A 19,673-nucleotide genomic window follows, 5' to 3' on the forward strand; every position below is an offset into this window, starting at 1 on the left:
TAAAGGCAGATTAGACCTTCCCTTAGGAAAGGTCCAGAGTGAACGAAAGATGGCACTATTCTGTGAATGGTGCCACCTGAGTGGTGCAGCATGGTGGCCCTGAAGGAATCCAGGATTCCCCCAAGTTTGGATGATTGGGTGCCTAGTGATTCATTCACCAGCATAGAAAATGTGTGTGTGGTGGCCAGGGTGGGGGAGGGATGACAAGCAGATATAGCAGGAAATATATTGAATTCACTTCAGGAAAGACTGAGTGGAAAGGAAGTACATGTAGAAAAGCACTCCATGTTTAGTAAGTACATGTGTCTGGAGTCATTGTCATATATTTTGTAGTTTAATGAGCCCAGGACAGATCCTTGAGTAACACTAATGTAGCACAAGCCGGTGATGTAAGGGAAGCCAGTGAAGGTGAGTGAGAAGGAGAGACCAGAGAAAAAAAGCGGGGAGGGGTGGTGAGGGTGTCCAGGAATTAATATTATAGATGTCGGGCTGGGCGCGGTGGCTCACGCCTGTAATCCCAACACTTTGGGAGGCCGAGGCGGGTGGATCACGAGGTCAGCAGATCGAGACCATCCTGGCTAACACGGTGAAACCCCGTCTCTACTAAAAATACAAAAAATTAGCCAGGTGTGGTGGCGGGCGCCTGTAGTCCCAGCTACTCGGGAGGCTGAGGCAGGAGAATGGCGTGAACTCAGGAGGCCCAGCTTGCAGTGAGCCAAGATCGCACCACTGCACTCCAGCCTGGGCGACAGAGCGAGACTCCGCCTCAGAAAAAAAAAAATTATAGATGTCAAAGGAGTAAGATACTTTAAGAAAATTGAATGACTAAATAGTGTCAAATGCAAATAAAAAGACAAGTGAAAAGTAAAATGCAAAATGACCATTGGATTTATCCAGATAGAGGTTATTAATGGTGTGATAGCAGAGGGAAAGTTTTGGATGCTGTGATCAATGAGCTTGGCTATGTTGTGTAAGAGTGAGTTCAAACATTACCCATAAAAGAAGATGGGGTCTCGTATATGTTTGAAGTGGAGGAGAATGGTACATATTTTGAGCTGGTGAGGGGTGATGGAGAGATTAGAGATACAGGAACCCCCACACTGTTAAGTGATTTGTCTTATCATACAGTGGTGGTTTTCAAACTCAACTTGGTCCTCACTACTACTCTGCAACTCATTTTCGTTTTACTTATCTATTCTGTCTCCCTGCCTTCCAGCAGTCATTTCATATCTTCCCCAATTCCCTTAAGCCTTGGGTCTCACCTCTTACCTTCTCAGTCTCTGTAGATGTCTTTACCTCATACTTCACAAAGAAAATAGAAAACATCAGCTAAGAATCTGCTGCCCTTTGCCTGGAAGTGTGAAGTGCAGGAGAATGAGCAAATTTCCTCAATGAGGTCGTAGGAGAATCAGTATCTTAGAGAGAGAGACATAAATTTCAGTGAAGTCCCAAAAGGAGACATAACCTGTAGCTAACAGGAAGGTAATAAGGATGTAGAAGAGGTTTTTACCATGTAAAGGAGGACCAAGAAGACGAATGAACAGAATTGCAAAGAAGGTCAGTCATGAGCAAATAGGTCTTAGAGGATGATAATGGGAGGATATGAGGATGAGGGTACCAGAGGGAATTGATATTGTCACCATGAAATTTCTTTCTGAGTTTAGACAAGAAGGTGGCTGGAAAAAGCACATATTTCCATGAAGGAATAAATTTCTAGTTGGGAGTTGGAGGTGTATATGTGAGGGCTTGGAGTTGGGATGAGAAGAGCAGAAGAAAACAGAAGAAAGAGGCCTTATTTGACCTCATAACCATTAGTACACATTCATCTGTAACTCCAAAAATAAAGACAACCTGTTCAGGAAGAAGTGAGTTTTTAGACATGAAAAAGTGACTAAATGCAGAAAGCACACAACACTGTTCATGACATGAATGAAAGAAAGAGGTACAGGAGTATCCACAGCATATTAAGTGAAGAGGGTAAGTTAATAAGACAGGTGTGTGTGTGTGTGTGTGTGTGTAAAACACAGAGGTATCCCAAATGCTAAGAGATGGCCTCTATAGGTGGTGAGCCTACTGGTGGTTTCAGAGGCAGTTCTGTGTTTAGTGAAGTCTGAGGCCTATACAATTCTGGGATTTCCTTTAAAAGAAAAAAGAAACAAATTTATGGATGCAAATTAGCTATAAAAGTAAATATTTGTTTAAGGGAGGCCACACTCCATTATCTCCACAGTGAATCTGTCTCTACATGATTTTTATAGTTTTCTGTGTTTATCCATATACATTTTCAACACTAAGAACTTCTTTAGAAAGAAGAACTAATGTTATTTTTATAAAGAAGTATAAATTACTTTTTAAAATGCCAGCCATGCTCTCAAACTACTCAGATTCTCACATTAGATTTTTTTTTTAGTAAGAATCATGAAAGATAGTTTTTAATTGGGAGGATTACAGAGTTTAAGAGTTCATGTTGTCATAGGATGCATGTCAAGAAAGTCATCTGTAAAATTCCTAGCTTGAGCCTACCCTTGAATTTTATTTGCTTATATAAAGCACCATAGACAAATACCCTGAAACGAGTGGAAGTTCAAAGTCAAACAACTCCTTTAATCAATGAAACCTTGCTTTTTCTTACAAAAATACAAAACGAAACAAAAACAACTACAAAAAATCATCGACATGAGTTGTGCTGATCTTGGTAACCCAATTTAAATGGGTTACTTCTTCCCAGGAAAGAGTTGTCCCTGCATTAAACATTCTTTCTAGTGGCATGATCTCCTCACCTTCTTGTAGTCACAGCTGCCTGGACACTTTAAACTGGAAAGTGCCAGCAAATTCTTCTGCTGAAGAATTTCTTTAGTAACAGGAAGTGGCTGTGTGAGAGAAGTTTTATACTGCTTCAGTTTATCCTCTCAGCTGACAAGGAAGTACATGACTGACTGTAAATGACTTGGGGACTGTCCCCACAAATTCTTCTTGATGAATAAACTGCTGAAGGGTACATCGAGATAAGGAGAAAAAAGGTGTTTTCTTACCTTTGGAGAACATAGATTTCTGTGAGTTGGCATGGCCTCTGGGGTGAACCGTTTTGGATGAGGAGACGCATTTCTCTCAATCAGATCCTGGATTTTTTTGTCCAGCTCCATGCTTTCACATCTGCCCAGAAAGACATGGGAAAGTTACATTATACAAAGGTAATTAAAAATTATTCAGGCGTAGAGTGAGTTTATGGATGACATGGAGGTGTTATTTATGTATGATACTTCTCTACGATCTCCCAAACTCTAATCTCATTATGTTTTCATTAGTCCATGCCATGAAAGCACTTTGAAAGAGCATTAGAGTTTAATTTTCACTTACAAAGGAAGATACGGACAAGTTTAGGAATTTTCAGTCTGAGAACAATGGCAAGAATTGAATCGAACACTCACGGTGAGCCAGGTTCTTTCACGCATTTTCTTATTCAATGTGCACAGCAACCTATTAAAGTAGTCACTGTCCCAGGCATTAGACAGGTAAGTAAACTTGAGTTTAGGAAGTTAACTAATTTACTAACTTAAGTGAAGTCAAACTGAAACATCGGCAGGGCCAAGATCAAACTCAGACCTGTAGAATTCTGCAGTCTGTCTCAACCATTTTTGCTGTATGTCTTCAATTAACCTGAAAACAAATCCCTAAGCAGCTACTTGCCACCAAATGGAAATAATATATTACAGCTGAAGAGTATCTGGAAGCCCCCTTAGGAGAATCTAGTCCAGCTGCTTCCCAGAGGGAGTTGCTCATAGTCACATGGCCATTAGCTGATAATGCCAAAATTAAACCAGAGCTTCCTACTCAAATCAAATTTTTATTTTTCCTTTATACCAGGGGTCCCCAACCCCCACTGCCAGTCTGGCCTGTTAGGGCCACACAGCAGGAAGTGAGAGGCAGGCAAGTGAGCGAAGCTTTATCTGTATTTACAGCCCCTCCCCATGGCTCACATTACTCCCTGAGCTCCACCTCCTGTCAAACCAGCAGTGGCATTAGATTCTCATAGGAGCGCAAATCCTATTGCGAACTGCACATGTGAGGGGTCTAGGTTGTGAGAACCTTATTGTGAACTGCACATGTGAGGGATCTAGGCTGCCTGCTCCTTATGAGAATCTAACGCCTGATGATCTGTCACTGTTTCCCATCACCCCCAGATGGGACCATCTAGTTGCAGAAAAACAAGCTCAGGGCTCCCATTGATTCTACATTATGGTGAGTTATGTAATTATTTCATTATATATTACAATATAATAATAATACCAATACAGTGCACAATCAATGTAATGTGCTTGAAATCATCCTACCCCCTGCCCCAGTCCATCGAAAAACTGTCTTCCATGAAACCAGTGCCTGGTGCCAAAAAGGTTGGGGACTACTGCTTTATATGATGTTGGCATAATGGAGAAATTATCTCATTAAAAGCAACTCACAAGGAAAAATGCATTAATTGTGTGATTTTTTTTTCTCTCTCTCTATATATGTATATTTTTTTGCCTGCCTCATCATATCTCACCCCCTGAAAATAACCTCTTGGATTGAGGGAGGAGTTCTTGCAGGAGTACTTCTCAAAGTTGTCTCCAAATAAAATAAATAACCAGATGAATGGCCTAATCAAATGCCTGTATGGCAGAGGTTGCTAGGGTTGTCTGCTCAATCCACCACCCTTGTTGAGAGTAGCTCACAGGAGTAGGCTCTGACAGCCATGTTTCCATTGATATGACTTGAACTTGCCTTTTGGTTATAACTGATTGGACCAAGAGTAAACAACTGATCCCAGTTTGGCCAGTGGGATTCTCCTCTGTGTCTGGAGCGAGCTGAGAATGAAGCATATGGGTAGACAAATGCGGAGCTGAGAGATGGAGAGAGTCCTGACAATTTTCTGGTTTAGAATCAGCCCCTTCTAAGGCCTGACTACCTTCCAACTTTTAGATTCTGTGAAACACTCCATGTCATTATAATGAATTCTCTCTCATTATTTTTAAAGCTAGCTTTGCTTGGTTTCTGTTATCTATAATAAAAAATCCCTATATATGCACCTTGACTTTCATATTTATATTGTTTCTTTCAGGCTGTGAAATATCTGTACATCATGTGCCATTTATGATCCCATTGTAAAATATGGGCTACTGGGCCTACGGTAAATCCTTCATGGTGCAAAAGGTTGCATATGCATAACAATGAGTTTGGACCTATCTTCAGGTTTTTTCCACAAACCTGTGAGGAGGAAAGTCACAAAATTTGTTTAGTAACTGCCTTAAATCCTTCAGGTTAATTAGATTCCCAAGTAGCAACAGAATTGGACTTGTCTAAATGTTAAGCTCTTGAGGCAGCTTTTGGACCTATTCTGAAGCAGACTTGCCTGCCAAGATGTCACAAGACTTTCTGGTCCTACATCCCTCTGTGACAGAAAAGTTACTGAGCCACTTCAATCCCAGGCAGGATCATTTGGAGATAAAACTCATCACGATCTACAAGTCCTCAAATGATCTCGTTTTCTTGCTATCTTTCTAATCTCACCTTCTACTCTCTTCCTTCATGCTCTTTTTCTTCCAGACACGTTTGCATCGTCAAACTTTATGGAACATGCCAAGCAGTTCCCACTCCAGGCCTTGGTGTTTGCTCTTCCTCTGCAAAACTTGCTGTCCCACTTCATTCAGTGCTGGCTTAAATGTCACTTTATGGCGAAAGCCTCTGCTGACTAACCTATCTGAACTAGATTTCTGAGCCCCATCACTATTGTCCCTTAATTCTGTTTTATTTTCTTCTTTGAATTTTTTATTATTTTGATTTCTTATTTGTTTACTTTTCTCCTCCCTTGCCCCATCTATATCCCAGGAAAGAGGAAAGGCCTTTGTCTGTGTTTATTCACTGCTCAGTCTCTTAGCACACAGTAAGACGTCAATAAGGATTTGTTATTGAATAAATATGACTCCAGGAAGAGATTTAACTCAAAATACCTAATTATTAACTCAAATCTAACCAATAAATTAAGTGCTTACCTAAAATGTATGTAAATAAACTCAAACTCATAGGACTGATAAAGTGGAAACACAAATCAGTAAGCAAGGAAACACTAGCAGCAGCTTCAGAATGGACACTCAAGCTCAGCTGGTATTGCCCTCATGGCTGCCTTGTTCTTTTTTACTTGTACTATATGTGTTCTTTGACATTAAACAACAATTGAGTATCCATTATTGCAAGGTACTGACTTTTCGCAGAAATAATCACATGCAGTCATCACTGTTAAAATTGTTTCAACTTCAGTGGCAAGCATGTTAGAAGCCAGCAGTTACTGTTCCCTCTTCATTTGGACAGAGTGGTGAAGGATCAGCCTCAGAGCTGGGGCCCTGCGTCCTCTCACGTGAGCCTGGTTCAGCACACGTCCCTCAGGACCACAACCAAAGAGGGACGGGCCCTCATGAGGATAGTGGTTTTCTGGGCTTGGCGCACAGTGAGATTGAGCGTGGTGACTACAGCTTCACTAACTTCAGCCACTACAGAAAGAGGAGAAGTGGCAGCAAAGAAAAAGAGAACCATATGGTGGTGACCAGACGTGGGGGGTTTTGGTCACACCTGTGGAGAGAGTGGGCGTCAGTGTTGACCACTGTGGGAGGGATACGTTTTGAGCACTCAGAAATCCAGCTGGGAACTGAAAGGACACAGGAGGGGTGGAGCTCCAGGGATTGTAGCACAGTAAGGACTTGCACTCACTGTCTTTTCTCATTGCCAATATGATTGACATTGTCACTGTCACTATAATGAATATGCCTCAGAACTTGCATATGAACCCTCTGAAAGAAGCATTGTGATGCAGTAGAAAATCAACACGCTCTTAGAGTTGAACATAACAGTGGGACCTAGTGTAAGTCCTTTGGCTTCTATGAACCTTTTTGGCCTGTTTTGTAAACGGAGGAAAACAATGTAATGCTGTGAGGCTGACAGTAGGATTAGTGATGCCATATGTACAATGCTTAGCACAGTGCCAGGCATGCCACAGATGCTCAGTGATCGATACTATTGTTATTATTCTGAGGGTCTGGAATAGTTACCAAACATTCTAACAAACAAGTTTGGAAAGTAGGAGCCATAAATTTAGTATACCACCATAAAGAAAAGAAAAGCACAAAAAATGTTCATTGGGTTCAAAATATTCTCAAGAAGTTCAGTCACACCTCAAATAAATCAGAATTATGTCACCTACTTGGGCTTTATAACATTCTTAGGAAACCTTTTAGATTATTCTTTAATTAATGTAGGAATTTGTACATGAAAATATTTTACATTCTCTTTTGAATTAGTGAAATTCATTATGTTTCATAAATTTCGATTTGACCTAGATTTATTTCACAGAAGAAAGTGCTTATCAAAGTTCATTTTTTCCTATAAAGCTCAACATTCTGATAATTGAGAGGCAGAATTAGTTAAAGTTGAAAAATCCTCCTTTTTTCTTGAGATCACTTAATAATTGCATCCAACAGTGTTGTGCTCTTAATACAACACTATGACCTGAGGGTAAAACAAACAAACAAAAAAAACACCCTACCAAGCTTTTAAACACCAATAGAACAGATCCTATATAACCCTTGCATTAGTTCTGTGGGTACACAGTTGTTCCCACCTTGGGATCTGTTCCAACAATCTGCTCAACTGATTGAGAGTTATGGCTCCAATGATCTCTGCTCTGGGCCCTACCTCTTACTCATACATATTTTTCAGATAGGAAGCTTGAGCATCAGTGAGGCTAAGCAGTGAGGCTAGACACCTTCTCCCAGGTCACTTGACTCATGAAGAGCAGGGTAAGATTTCATGCTGAAGCTTGTGACTTTTTACTCTACATCTGGGATCTTAGTGACCTCAGCCATTGTTAATAAAGAAGGACCACGGAGGGCTATGTTATTTCCAAAGAATTTGTTTTAGGTTTTCCATTTTGACAGGCATTTCTGCTCTAGTTCTAAAGAAAACACCTATAGGTCCCTCCAACTGAAATGTAGCTGATTTGTAAAGTCAGATGTTCAGAGAGGCTTGGGAGATAAGATATAGGGATCAGGTCTATCTTTTATATTTTTGACTAAAGTCTATGGATGGGATTCAATCAAATTAAATACAAAATAATATGTGTGCTATGTGTTTATCATCTCTTCCTGAAGATAGGGTCCCTAGCAAGTTCTGGAGCTCTCAAAAGCTTAAAAGCCCTGACCCAACTTTAGTTACTTTCACATGTGACTACTGTTTTTTGTCTAAGAGTACACTTTTACTACATTTTCTTTCTTTCCTTTTTTTTAACCATCCAGGAATTATAAAAATTCAGAAATGACTCTTTGAACCAAATACTATTACTAAAATCTTGATTTAAGGGGGCCTCTTGACTAAATTATAAATGAACAGAGAATTATGGAGGCAATATTATTAGGCTAAGAATTTGAGGTGAGAGTGACAGAAATAAATGAAGCTCAGTAAATACCTGTCGGGTCTTGGCTTCTTCACAGCTTATTTTAAACCTACATGGACAGAAATCTCCTTCCTTCCTGCCCTTCACTCACAAGAATAAATCAACATAGAAATTAAATAGAAATGATATTAATATGAATTAGATTTTATCAGTAGGATAGTAGGTTTCACCAATTTGACAATGAAACTTAAAAAAAAAACTCTCCCCTAAGTTATATATTATTGTGAACTGTTTTTCCCAGACTAACATTGGGAAATAACAATCTGCCCTGTAATCTCTGTGAGCAGCCAGAGAGGACACAGGAAGAGATCAATGATTTTCAGGCGTTTGGAGCCCTCATATTTTTGTTACTTGTTCAAAGGTCTCCAGTACAGAAGTCTCCAAAAAATTATCTAAAGGGTCCAATATGTTGTTGAATGTCATTGTTTAATGAGCTCATCTAAAGTTTGTTTAAATTTTACTAGTTGATTAGAACCTAAATCAATAGGATTCTAAACTTGTAGAATCCTATCTGGTAGAGAAGATAATCCAAAAGGTTATGGTTTACTGCCTTGAATGGCAGTTTTGTATCTAATCATCCTATTCTAACACTTCTCCATTAAATTGTTTATGAATACCCAGCTCCTCAAATGCTCCTGAAATGAGCTGTCTCATGTTTCAGGATACCTCATTAATTAATACATTGAATAAAACCTTGGACATGGGTTCATTTTGTTTGCATGAACATCATGTTTTTAACTTTTTGTAAATTATACATTAACACCCCTGGATATCAGTACTTTAAGACCATTGAATTTCGAGTTGACACTAATGATGCCTGGTGAGCATGCAACCCCAAACCACCAGACTTGGTTTTTATGGTTACATGGTACGGTTGCCTCATTAGTATTGGCAAGTAGTGTAAATTCTAGAGGAAAATAATTCCATTCAATAGGAAAAACACATAACCACAGTCTTAGAAATAACTTGAAAAATCATTTAATTGACCTCCCGCATTAACATAACAAAGAAATGAGGCTCAGTGGGGCTAAGTGATAGCAAAGCCAGAATAAGAATTTAGGATGTTAGTGTTCTTTCTTCCTCCACACACTCGCCTACCTCAAATGCCACATTTCTTCCCAGTCCATTGCCAAGGTCACATTTTCTGCTTTGATCTTATGTCATAAACCATTATTTTCAGGAAAGACCCTGGAGAACAAAGCTCATCTTCAAATATGAGAAAAGGAAGAATTGACAGTAGATTCTTCTATAATGGAAATGCTTCCAGATGTTCAAACATCAGGAATCTGGGTGACCCAGAATGAGAAGTGTTGTGTAAAAGATGCTAATCAAGCAGCAATTTTTAGGTTTTAGTTTTTGTTATTATGATTTACTCTAAGTATGCTCCTGGTGATTTTGGGAAGAAACAAGTGACTCATAAATTACTCTGTGTATGTGTGTTTTAGATGACTGAGTTCAGGTGTCTTAATTACTTGAGTAATTGGAAATATTAACAGTTGTGGCTTAAGAGTGTAGTAGAAGAGAGAGGGTTTGCTGAGAGAATTTTGAAAGTAACATTTTCCTCGGACAAGAAGGAACATTTCTAAAGTTTTACCCAAGGCTATGTGGTTTAAAAATTTAAATAGATATCGAAGAATTGTATTTGCATGTCTGAAATGAAAGCCCAGAGAATAGGGTGGGGAATGTTTCTTATAAACCTGGGCTCTGTTATTGCCCTCAATCTGCATTCTTGGCTAGCTCCCTGTTTATTTCCTCCCTGCTTTTGTGATGTGCCAGCTCACTATACTGATGCCACAAACTTGATCCAAACCTCTTGTGGCTGTGCCCAGGAGGACCGTGCAGGCAGAGGAGCCAGTTTGGGGCAGAGATAGAGTGCGGCTGCAGCTGCTGGTGCTAGACCCAGTGAGAGGTTAGGAGTGAACAGAGTTGTGTAGAAACCACATCCTCCTACAGGCATCCTGCTGACATAGGTTTGGCCTTCTTCTTGGGACTGGTCTGCATGGGTTAAACAATCTCATTCACAAAACAGAGTGACAGATTAAAACAGAATATAGAGCTTTTGAAAACACAGTGCTTTAACAAAAGATATTCTGATACATGCATATCTTGGCCTTTTTGCCTGGCATGTTTACTCATATTTAGTATCCTTTGGATTATAAACTTCATGAAGGCAGAGACAGGTTTAGCCTGCTAATCACTGTATTTTTCACAACCTCACAGAGCCTAATCATTGTATTTTTCAGAGCCTCATATACTTATTAAGTATTTGACAAGAGAGTAAATTGACAAGAATAACTAGATCTGAATTGGAAGAAGAGAAGCTCCCATTAAAAAGTCCTGTGCAAGTTGGTCTCCTGTCTTCTTCAGATGCACTCTATCTAAGTTTTCCATATTATGTCTTTCCTTCTCAACCTCAGTAAATCCTATTCTGGGAAAAGGGGCTGACAAAGGCTTAACAGTTGAGTTGCGTAACAGGGGACACACCTGTCTGCTACAAGCCATAGAATGTCAATGTCAGTGAGCAGGGATCTGGAGGTATACTGGAGTTCAGAATTCCTTTTCAAGTTCCCTGGAATTAAAGCCATAGTCAGGCCAATACTCGAAATAAATATGAATAACGGTAGAACCTTAACCGAAGGTAAGTGTTGAGCTCAATACTCCCCGAACAAACTCTCAGAGAGTTTCTTCATAAAAGCTCAAAGAAAAATGATGTCACATTAGATTTCATGGGTAAGGTAAGCCTGGAAGACCAAGTTATGCTAAGATGTGATCTTCTACCCAGGGAGCCAGGACCCTAGTAGAGAAAAAGGACAAAACTAAGAAGAGGGTCAAACACTGTTACTCTCACTACCGTTTATTCCAAAGTTGAAAATTACACAAAATTTACCCTCTGACAGGGACACAGGAAGAACATAGCTTAATAGCATTTTGGGTCAACAGAGGGAAGCTTCCTTGTTTTTGTTGTTGTTGTTGTTGTTATTTTAGTATGGCATGCTATCATTAAGGTTATTTTTATTTATTTGAAATTCTATTTTCGTGAAGAAGCGGAGACTATAAGGAATGCACAATCAAAGATTTAGAGAATAGGAAACATTGGCTCCTAATCAACTTTATGAACAAGGCTGAGCCCCTATATTTTGGTGAAGAAAAACTTGGCACTTGATCTAACATTTGTATCACCTGTTAATGCTTTTGCACCATTGTTCTACAGTAGAAATACACTCAGATGGGTTTATTGATAAACACCTGGAAGAGAACAAAGTTAACCTAGCTACACATGCACAGAAAAATTATGTATTTTATTGTTAGTTTTCTTGGAAATAGGCATTTCAACAAGAACATTTAAATGATGTATTTTACAGTTGCGTCTATGTTGCAAAATGAAGTAGAGTATATAAGTTATGTCTGATACATTCACCTCATGTAACCACATCCTGTGTCAACTATAGTTGTCCTTTAACTTATCAAAATGTTTCTCTCAAATTGCTACCTGAATTTTAGACAGGTACAGTTCCAAGTTGTGACATTCTCTAGGAATATGAGAAGACTAAATTTTGAGTCATGTCTAATAATTTTCCCTAGTATCTCATTGTTATTTATTAACTATGTATTTAAGTGAAGATTATTATCATATAACAAAACACTACTATCTTAAAATTATTCTCTCAACTCAAACCAATATTGTTAAGGCTGAGTTTCATTGGGACAAATATTTGAAAGGACCTTTTTCTTTAAGACACAGCCATTGATAAAAATAATTTTATTCAAATCTTTGGAAATTATGACAAAGGTGGTGATAAAGACATAATTTTTATGAGTATATCTGGCATATTAAGTTATTTAGATACCATATATTTAAGAGCTGTCTAAAAATTTTATAATAGAAATGCATTACCTTTCTGTTTAATCATTTAATAACAATTATTTGAAACAACAGTTTAAATGTGAATTTTTTTCACATCTATATTGGAATTTCCTTTCAAGACATGATTACAAGTCTTGATTCTACCTCACCAGAGTCTTTTAAGCTCGTGTGCATACACACAAGAGATGCCGAGCCAAGTCTGACCGCTGAAGCAGTTTGCCAATCTCAGTCGACGCCTGAACTGTCTGTGGGTGTTAAGGAATGTTAAGAAATAATGGAATAAATTATTGAAGACATTCTTTCTGCGTGAAATATTTAGAAGACGTCGTAACAGCTTACAAAATGTCATAGGACAGCGTTAACGTCCCTTCTCATCTCTGATGGCACGTTCCCAGTCCTTTCGTGTAGCTGATAAAGCGCAAGCCACTTTTTGTCAGATCCTTTGCATTAGTTTTGTTTGAGATGCTACAAAATACGCTGAAACAAATCATGATCAGTTGTTATTATGTGTAGGGTAATCCTACCTATTTGACGAGAACTGCTTCTGAAAAGCTTCTATCGAGCTTTAAACAGTTCCTCTGCCGTTGGAAAAATTGCATTGATTTAATGATGCCTCTAGAGGGCACTCTGCACTCAGTTCAGGTCGAAAATAGTTTCTGAGATTGCTGGCGCTTTTCCCCAAGGTTTTCATTTTGAATTTTGAGTTCCGGAGAAGGGGTATGGGTGTAGAGAATTTGTGGTGTACATGTGAGTAATAATTATAACTCATTTCCTTTGTCTCATTTATGTTAAAACTTTTTAAAAAATATGTAATGCTTCACAAATTGCATTGCATCCTTTCATGTAGGCCGTGCTAATTGCCTCTGTATTCTTCCAATTTTAGTATATGTGCTGCTGAAGTGAGCACAATTATTTATTCCTTAATAAAGCTGGTTTTTAAGTTGCAATCATTGTTGGACATTTATATAATAGACTTACATCCAATAACTTTCCTCGTATATGCTCTGTAGAAGCTTTTCAGAAACAGTTCTCATTTTATATATATGTAGAATTACCCTATACATAATAACAACAGATCATGATTTGATTCAGAATATTTCGTATCATCTCTAACAAAACTAATGCAAGGGGTATGACAAAAAGTGGCTTCTGCTTTATCAGCTATGCAAAAAGATTGGGACATGCTATCAGAGATGAGAAGAGACATTATGTTGTCATATGTAAGCTCATTTTTATAAAAAATTGCAATAATTCATATTCATTCTCTTCTTCTGTGATCTTCATATGGATGTGAAATTGATGAGCCTGGAATTTCTTTTCGTGCCAGAAATTAGGCAGGATTCAAAGAATTGATCCAATATGGCATACTTTCAATATCAAAATATGTAATAATAAGAATACATTAGAATTCATCAAATAAAGTAGGAATTACTAACCTATACTGATGCAAATGTTAAAATAAACATAAGTGGGGATAAGAAAAGGCTTTTCTTTACATTAGAATGCCTACTGATAAGTGTAGAGAACATTATCCCATTAGAAAATCATTATTTGACAGCCGTCATAGTAATAATCTCAGTAAGAAGTATCAATAGATGCTAAGACTGGTGGCTGAAAATTTGATAAGAAATGGGATCTTTACATAATTTCATACTCCTACCACCAAGTATGTAATGAATACTAGGGGAAATGTAAAAGAATAACGCTACATTGGGGAATCTTGGCAGGTACCACTTTAATCAAATGATCAAGGTTAAAATCACCTGTAATGAGAAAAATCCAAACTATGATCATATGACAAGATGCATAAAAAAAGTTTCACATCTGTAATATTCTTGCCAAGATTATACAACCTGAATCTAATTACAAGGAAACATTAGCCAAAAGAAAATTGAGAGACATTCTACAGAATATCAAGCCTATAATATTCCAGAGTGTCAGGTCATGAAAGTTAAGCCAAGACTGAGAAACTGACCCAGATTGTAAGAGAATAAAATTTATGAAAACTAAATGTAATGTAAGATCCTGGATTGGAGCCTTTTTTATGCAAAGGATATTAATAGGATAATTGGCAAAACCTGAATGGAGTTTGAGGATTAGATGTAGTAGTGTATCGATGTTCATTTTCTGATTTTGATGGTTATCTTGTGGTATATCCTTGTTTAAGGATATGCATACTAAATCATCCAGTGGTACCTTTTTAAAATTTTTTTCTTTCTCACAAAGCAGACTTTAAACTTTCAGTGGTAACTTATTTCCAAATGGCTGAGGAAAAAAATATTTTTGTGCACTTCTTAAAAATTTTTTGATAAGTTTAAAATTATTTTATAAGTGCAAAAAAGCAATTAAAATATTAAACCTAAAAGATAAGATCTGATTTGATCTTAAAATTATCTTTTGCTCAATGTAGAAATTATTTTATAAAAATGAAATTAGCATTTCATTATGTAGCAGGAACTAAGATGCAGACCAATAAATCTTTCTTGGGGTTTACGAAATTAGTGCAAACCAAAGCAACTAAGATGATTTAGTTTTTGTTTTGTTTTTCTAAAAGGATGTGGAGGAAGAGCATTTGTGTGCATCATATTACTGTGATGGCGTATTCTAGCCCAAGGATTCTAGAAAATGAAATGAAATACTCCCATCATAATATTTAAAGTTCAAATAGTAAAAAACACAAAATAAACAAAACCCCTAAACCTTGAGTGTCTTCATCTTTGCTCTATTTAATGGCTGGCATTTCACCTCCCTGTGGACTTCTCATAATAAACAAATAGGCTCTGTTGGAATCCTCAGATTATAGAAACTTGCTTTTGGAAATATGAGTGAGTGCTAATATCCATGAACAATAGAAAAAAAAAAACGTACACACACACAGACTTCTTCTCAGCAGGGTAGAGTGGCTCACGCCTGTAATACTAGCACTCTGGGAGGCCAACGTGGGTGGATCACCTGAGGTCAGGAGTTCGAGACCAGCCTGGTCAACATGGCAAAACCCTATCTCTACTAAAATTACAAAAATTAGCCTGGCATGGTGGCAGGTGGCTGTAATCCCAGCTACTCAGGAGGCTGAGGCAGGAGAATTGCTGGAACCCCGGAAGCAGAGGTTGCAGTAAGCCAAGATTGTGCCACTTCACTGCAGTGCAGCCTGGGTGAAAAAGCAAAAAAAAAAAAAAAAAAAAAAACTTCTCCATTAAGTCAATAAATATTTTTTAAAAACGTCTTTGAGTAACCCCCATACACCTTCAAAATCAACTGTCTATATGCTCATAATTTCAGATGGGATTATAGAAGGAAGAAATGTGCATATAAGGGAATTTTTTAAATTATTCTTTAAACAACAGTGGTATGAGCCTTGACATCAGACAGCATCACATGGATTAAAATGGAATTATATCACAGCATTACCTTTGGCTAGAAAAGTTATAAAACCCAAGTATTATGGACCTTGTTTATTTATTTCTGATTATAGAGAGTGGACCATTTTTTCACAGGTGAAATATCAAAAACATTGGGTTCTCTTTGTTTATTATAACATGTCAAACAATCGAATTCAGATGGGAATTAACAAGGGTCATGACAATGTGAGAGACCAGGAAATTAAAAGTTATTTGTATTAAAATTGTTTGGAATAAAATTGTTTGTTGTTCTTCATAATCCTCTTTATATGATTGACATAAAAGCAAATCTAGTGTTTGTAGTAATGCAGCTATACAAAGGCTAGAAGACAAATTCCTAAAACTCGGTAAGTTAGATTACTTGGCAGCAATGGCAAGTCTGACTATAGCTGGCATTTCAGAAATAAACTGACCAGGGCTGATAGCATTCGGTAGTAAGAACAAGGACCAGCAGGGAGTGAAGTGAACTGGTTTTGTGAGTGATGACAGGATGAATGGGAAACAGTAGCATTCTGCTAAATAAATGACATTTACACTCACGTTGCTGATGCTTGTAGAAATACATACAAACAAACAGACCTCCTGCCCAGACTAGTCACAGTGATGGCAGGATTCATGGAGCCAGGCACTGCATTAAACACCATACTCTTGATTTTATTAAGTCTTCAGAAGGCCCTTTTAAGGTGGAAACTGTCTCCCTGTTCTTAGAGTTGAGGAAACTGAGACTCACAGAGATTAAGTAATTTGCTCACGGTGAGCTCTTAACCACTGCATTTACTCAGGAATAAATGATCCATTTTCTGTACTCAGAAATAAATTGACAAGGTCCACAATACTTTCTTTTTATAGCTTTTGTGTCTAAAACTAATATTGTGATAAAAATCCATTTTAAACCTGTGTTTGTAAATTGCTAAAGGTAAAGAATTAAGACAGATCAACTAGTGATAATGGTAGAGGTAGGTCTTTTTAATAAGTTTTTTCCTGTAACAAGTATGGGTTTTTTTTAAGTTAGAAAATAAATCAACGAATATAATATTTGGCTCTAAAGAGCTAAAATTCTGCAATTGGTATAGGAAGCAATTGTGTGTGGTTGACTATGTAATAGAAATCATAACAATTAAATGTGAAATTCCCAGTTTGGAAAACCAAAGAATTTGTCACATTTTTTTTAATGGAATTACAAATTACCTGAGATATAAAGTATATACAGCTTTGAAGATGAAAAAAATTAACAATTGCTTAGTAATATACATTAATACCAAAGATAACTATAAATATTTAGCAAAGGCTCAACAAACGCTGAATAAATAAATAAATAGAAAAAGCAAGTACTTTAATCTTCTGTATAAATGTTTTTATAATAATTGTTATAATAATACAATTTCAACATAGAAAATTTAAAATAAAATTATGATAGATTTGCTTCTATTTTCTTTCTATTTATATACGTATTTTTAAAATTGAGATTACAGATACATAGTGTTTTATATTTTATTTTTTCTGATTAGTGTTTTATCAGTCATTAAAAAAACATAAGAAATTAAATTCTCCTTCTTTTACTCAAAGAACCATGGGTAGAATAAGAATTCAGTTCAAAGCATTCAAGAACAAACACAAATAGACTTGACTCAAAGTCTTAATGAACTTAAAAAAATACAATGTGTTAAATACATCAAAAATGGGAAAAAAATCAATTAGAAAGCAGTGGGCTATTTATCAGTGCAATATAAAAGTTGTACTCATAAATTACAAGCAGATGGCTGCTAAGAGTTAAGAAACTTGTTGTTTAGCTTTACTGTTAAAGACTTTGGATGTTCTTACATGAATGCTCTCTTTAAGAACACCTAAATCCTGCCGGGCACAGCAGCTCATGCCTATAATCCCAGCGTTTCGGGAAGCTGAAGCGGGTGGATCACCTGACGTCAGGAGTTCGAGACCAGTCTGGCCAACATGGTGAAACACCTTCTCTGCTAAAAATACAAAAATTAGCTGGGCGTGGTGGCGGGCGCCTGTAATCCCAGCTACTTGGGAGGCTGAGGCAGGGGAATCGCTTGAGCTTGGTGGCGGAGCAGAGATTGCAGTAAGCCGAGATCAGGCCACTGCACTCCAGCCTGGGTGACAGAGCGAGACTCTGTCTCAAAAAAAAAAAAAAAAGAACACCTAAGTTCAAGCTAAAATACACATTTGAAGTATTTAAATTTTTAAAATAAAAATGAAGAATCGAAGAGAGTAATGAGAAAGAGATTATCTTTAACATGTAAATCTATTCCAGACCTAGCTGGAAAACTAAACATAAACAAAAAACTGGGAATTACCCAAGAATTCTGAAGCAATTTGGGGGCAAATTTAGAAATCCTCCTCAAAATACATTAGCCACCATGAAAGAGAAATGAAGATTGTTGGTATTATTCTTGTTAATAAGAAGAGCCATATAAGAAAGTCAAAGTCCTTATCAGTGAGCAATGGAATGTCATGGTATAGATTCACTACTATTCAAGTGTTTTGCACTATGGAAAGAAAAGTTTCTGTAATGACGAATCTTGCTTGACTGAATAAATACACGTGAAAGATTCACTGATATTACAGGCAAAGGCAATTTTAAATATTGAGTAACTATGAAAATGTTCATCATGTTTTTAAAAGTAGATCCTAGAAAAGAACTAGAGGATGTGGATAATAGATGTGTTTCTGAGTGAGTATAAATATTTGTTCTTTCTTAAGGACCTTGGCTAGGAGAAGTTTCATTCTTGTTTTTTTTTAGAAATTACTTGTAAGAGAAAGTAAGCAATGACATTTTTAGGACTTTTCAAACCAAAATGCTAAAGCAAAAGGAATAAGCTACAGAGAAAATGCACAAATTTATAGGAATAGGCTGAAAAGTAGCACATGACCTTCACTGTAAAGAATTGCATTTAGAGAAGAAAATAACCCAAAACATATGGATTTGATATATATAGCATAAACTTTCTGGTGCAAAGAGGTTTACAAGGCATTTAGATTGTTTGCTTATGAAATCATTCTCACAGAGCTACAGTGCAAAATTTCTCAATGACTAGATTTTATCATTCATTTGGCAAATAACAACTGAGCACCTATTATGGGCCAGATGCATTTCTTAGTGGTGAGCATATTATGTCAATGAACAAAACAGAAAAAAAATCCCTGTTTTCATGGAGCTTACATTTCAAGGTTTCTGTTAAAAACAACAAAAACTATAGCATTATTTTGCCTCTAAACAAACTTATAGTGAATTTACCCTCAAGTTCCTTAATAAATATGGCTTGAAAGATCTAGTGAAGGCCAACTCAACTGATCAAGAAGATGGGTTGCCTTAAGGCAAAATTTTTAAAAGTTGGTTTATGTGTCTGGAAAATATAAGTTCAAAGAGAGTGTTAACAAAATCATGGAATATATTATGAGAACAAGCTGTTCTTTCAAAGTAATGATGGCCTGAGCTGTCATAAAATATACATATAGCTCTGAGGTATTTAAAATTTTTAAATAAAAATGAAGAATTAGGGAGGATAATGAGAAAGAGACTGCCTTTAACATGTAAACCTTTAAAAGAGATCTTTGAAAAGGGTATAGATCCTCTTGGATGGCCAGAGACACAAAGTTGTAAACAATTAAGAGGAAGTTTAGTGAAATCCTAAAACCAACCAAACAAACAAAGGGACTTGAGAAAACTCAGATGTGACATGGCAGGTCCAGCTGAAAGCATTGAGCAAGGAGAGAGAGTGGATAGATAATTCGAAACAAAAAACAAAGCAAAACAAAAAACAAAACCAGAAAATTTAGGGAAACCTGGGACACACTCATGGAAATGGTGGCGATACAACTTCAGGGAACCAAGAAGGGATGGATGCTAGAGCTGGGAAACTGTTAGCAAAATACTGATAATATCTACAGCACACTAAGCTTCAAGATATCCTAT

General features: G+C 37.1%; 1 protein-coding gene and 1 non-coding gene across 4 annotated transcripts in view; both read right to left on the reverse strand.

The window, feature by feature from the left end:
* The window catches only part of TNIP3 (TNFAIP3 interacting protein 3), a 95,425-nt gene that overhangs the window by 47,400 nt on the left and 28,352 nt on the right, over positions 1–19,673 (reverse strand). For 2 of the 3 annotated variants that reach the window (XM_009448214.5, XM_063809813.1), the window contains one exon: positions 3,033–3,153. In XM_009448214.5, the coding sequence (XP_009446489.1) occupies positions 3,033–3,153 (121 nt within the window). Of the gene's footprint in view, positions 1–3,032; positions 3,154–12,865; positions 12,907–19,673 lie in introns of those variants that run through there. The other variant, XM_063809814.1, reaches the window with a different exon arrangement.
* On the reverse strand, positions 13,143–13,248 carry LOC112209066 (U6 spliceosomal RNA). Its single transcript, XR_002943746.1, has one exon. It is a non-coding gene; the product is annotated as a U6 spliceosomal RNA (small nuclear RNA).

Source organism: Pan troglodytes, chromosome 3 (genome assembly GCF_028858775.2).
Source record: "Pan troglodytes isolate AG18354 chromosome 3, NHGRI_mPanTro3-v2.0_pri, whole genome shotgun sequence".
Taxonomy (NCBI): Eukaryota; Metazoa; Chordata; class Mammalia; order Primates; family Hominidae; genus Pan; species Pan troglodytes.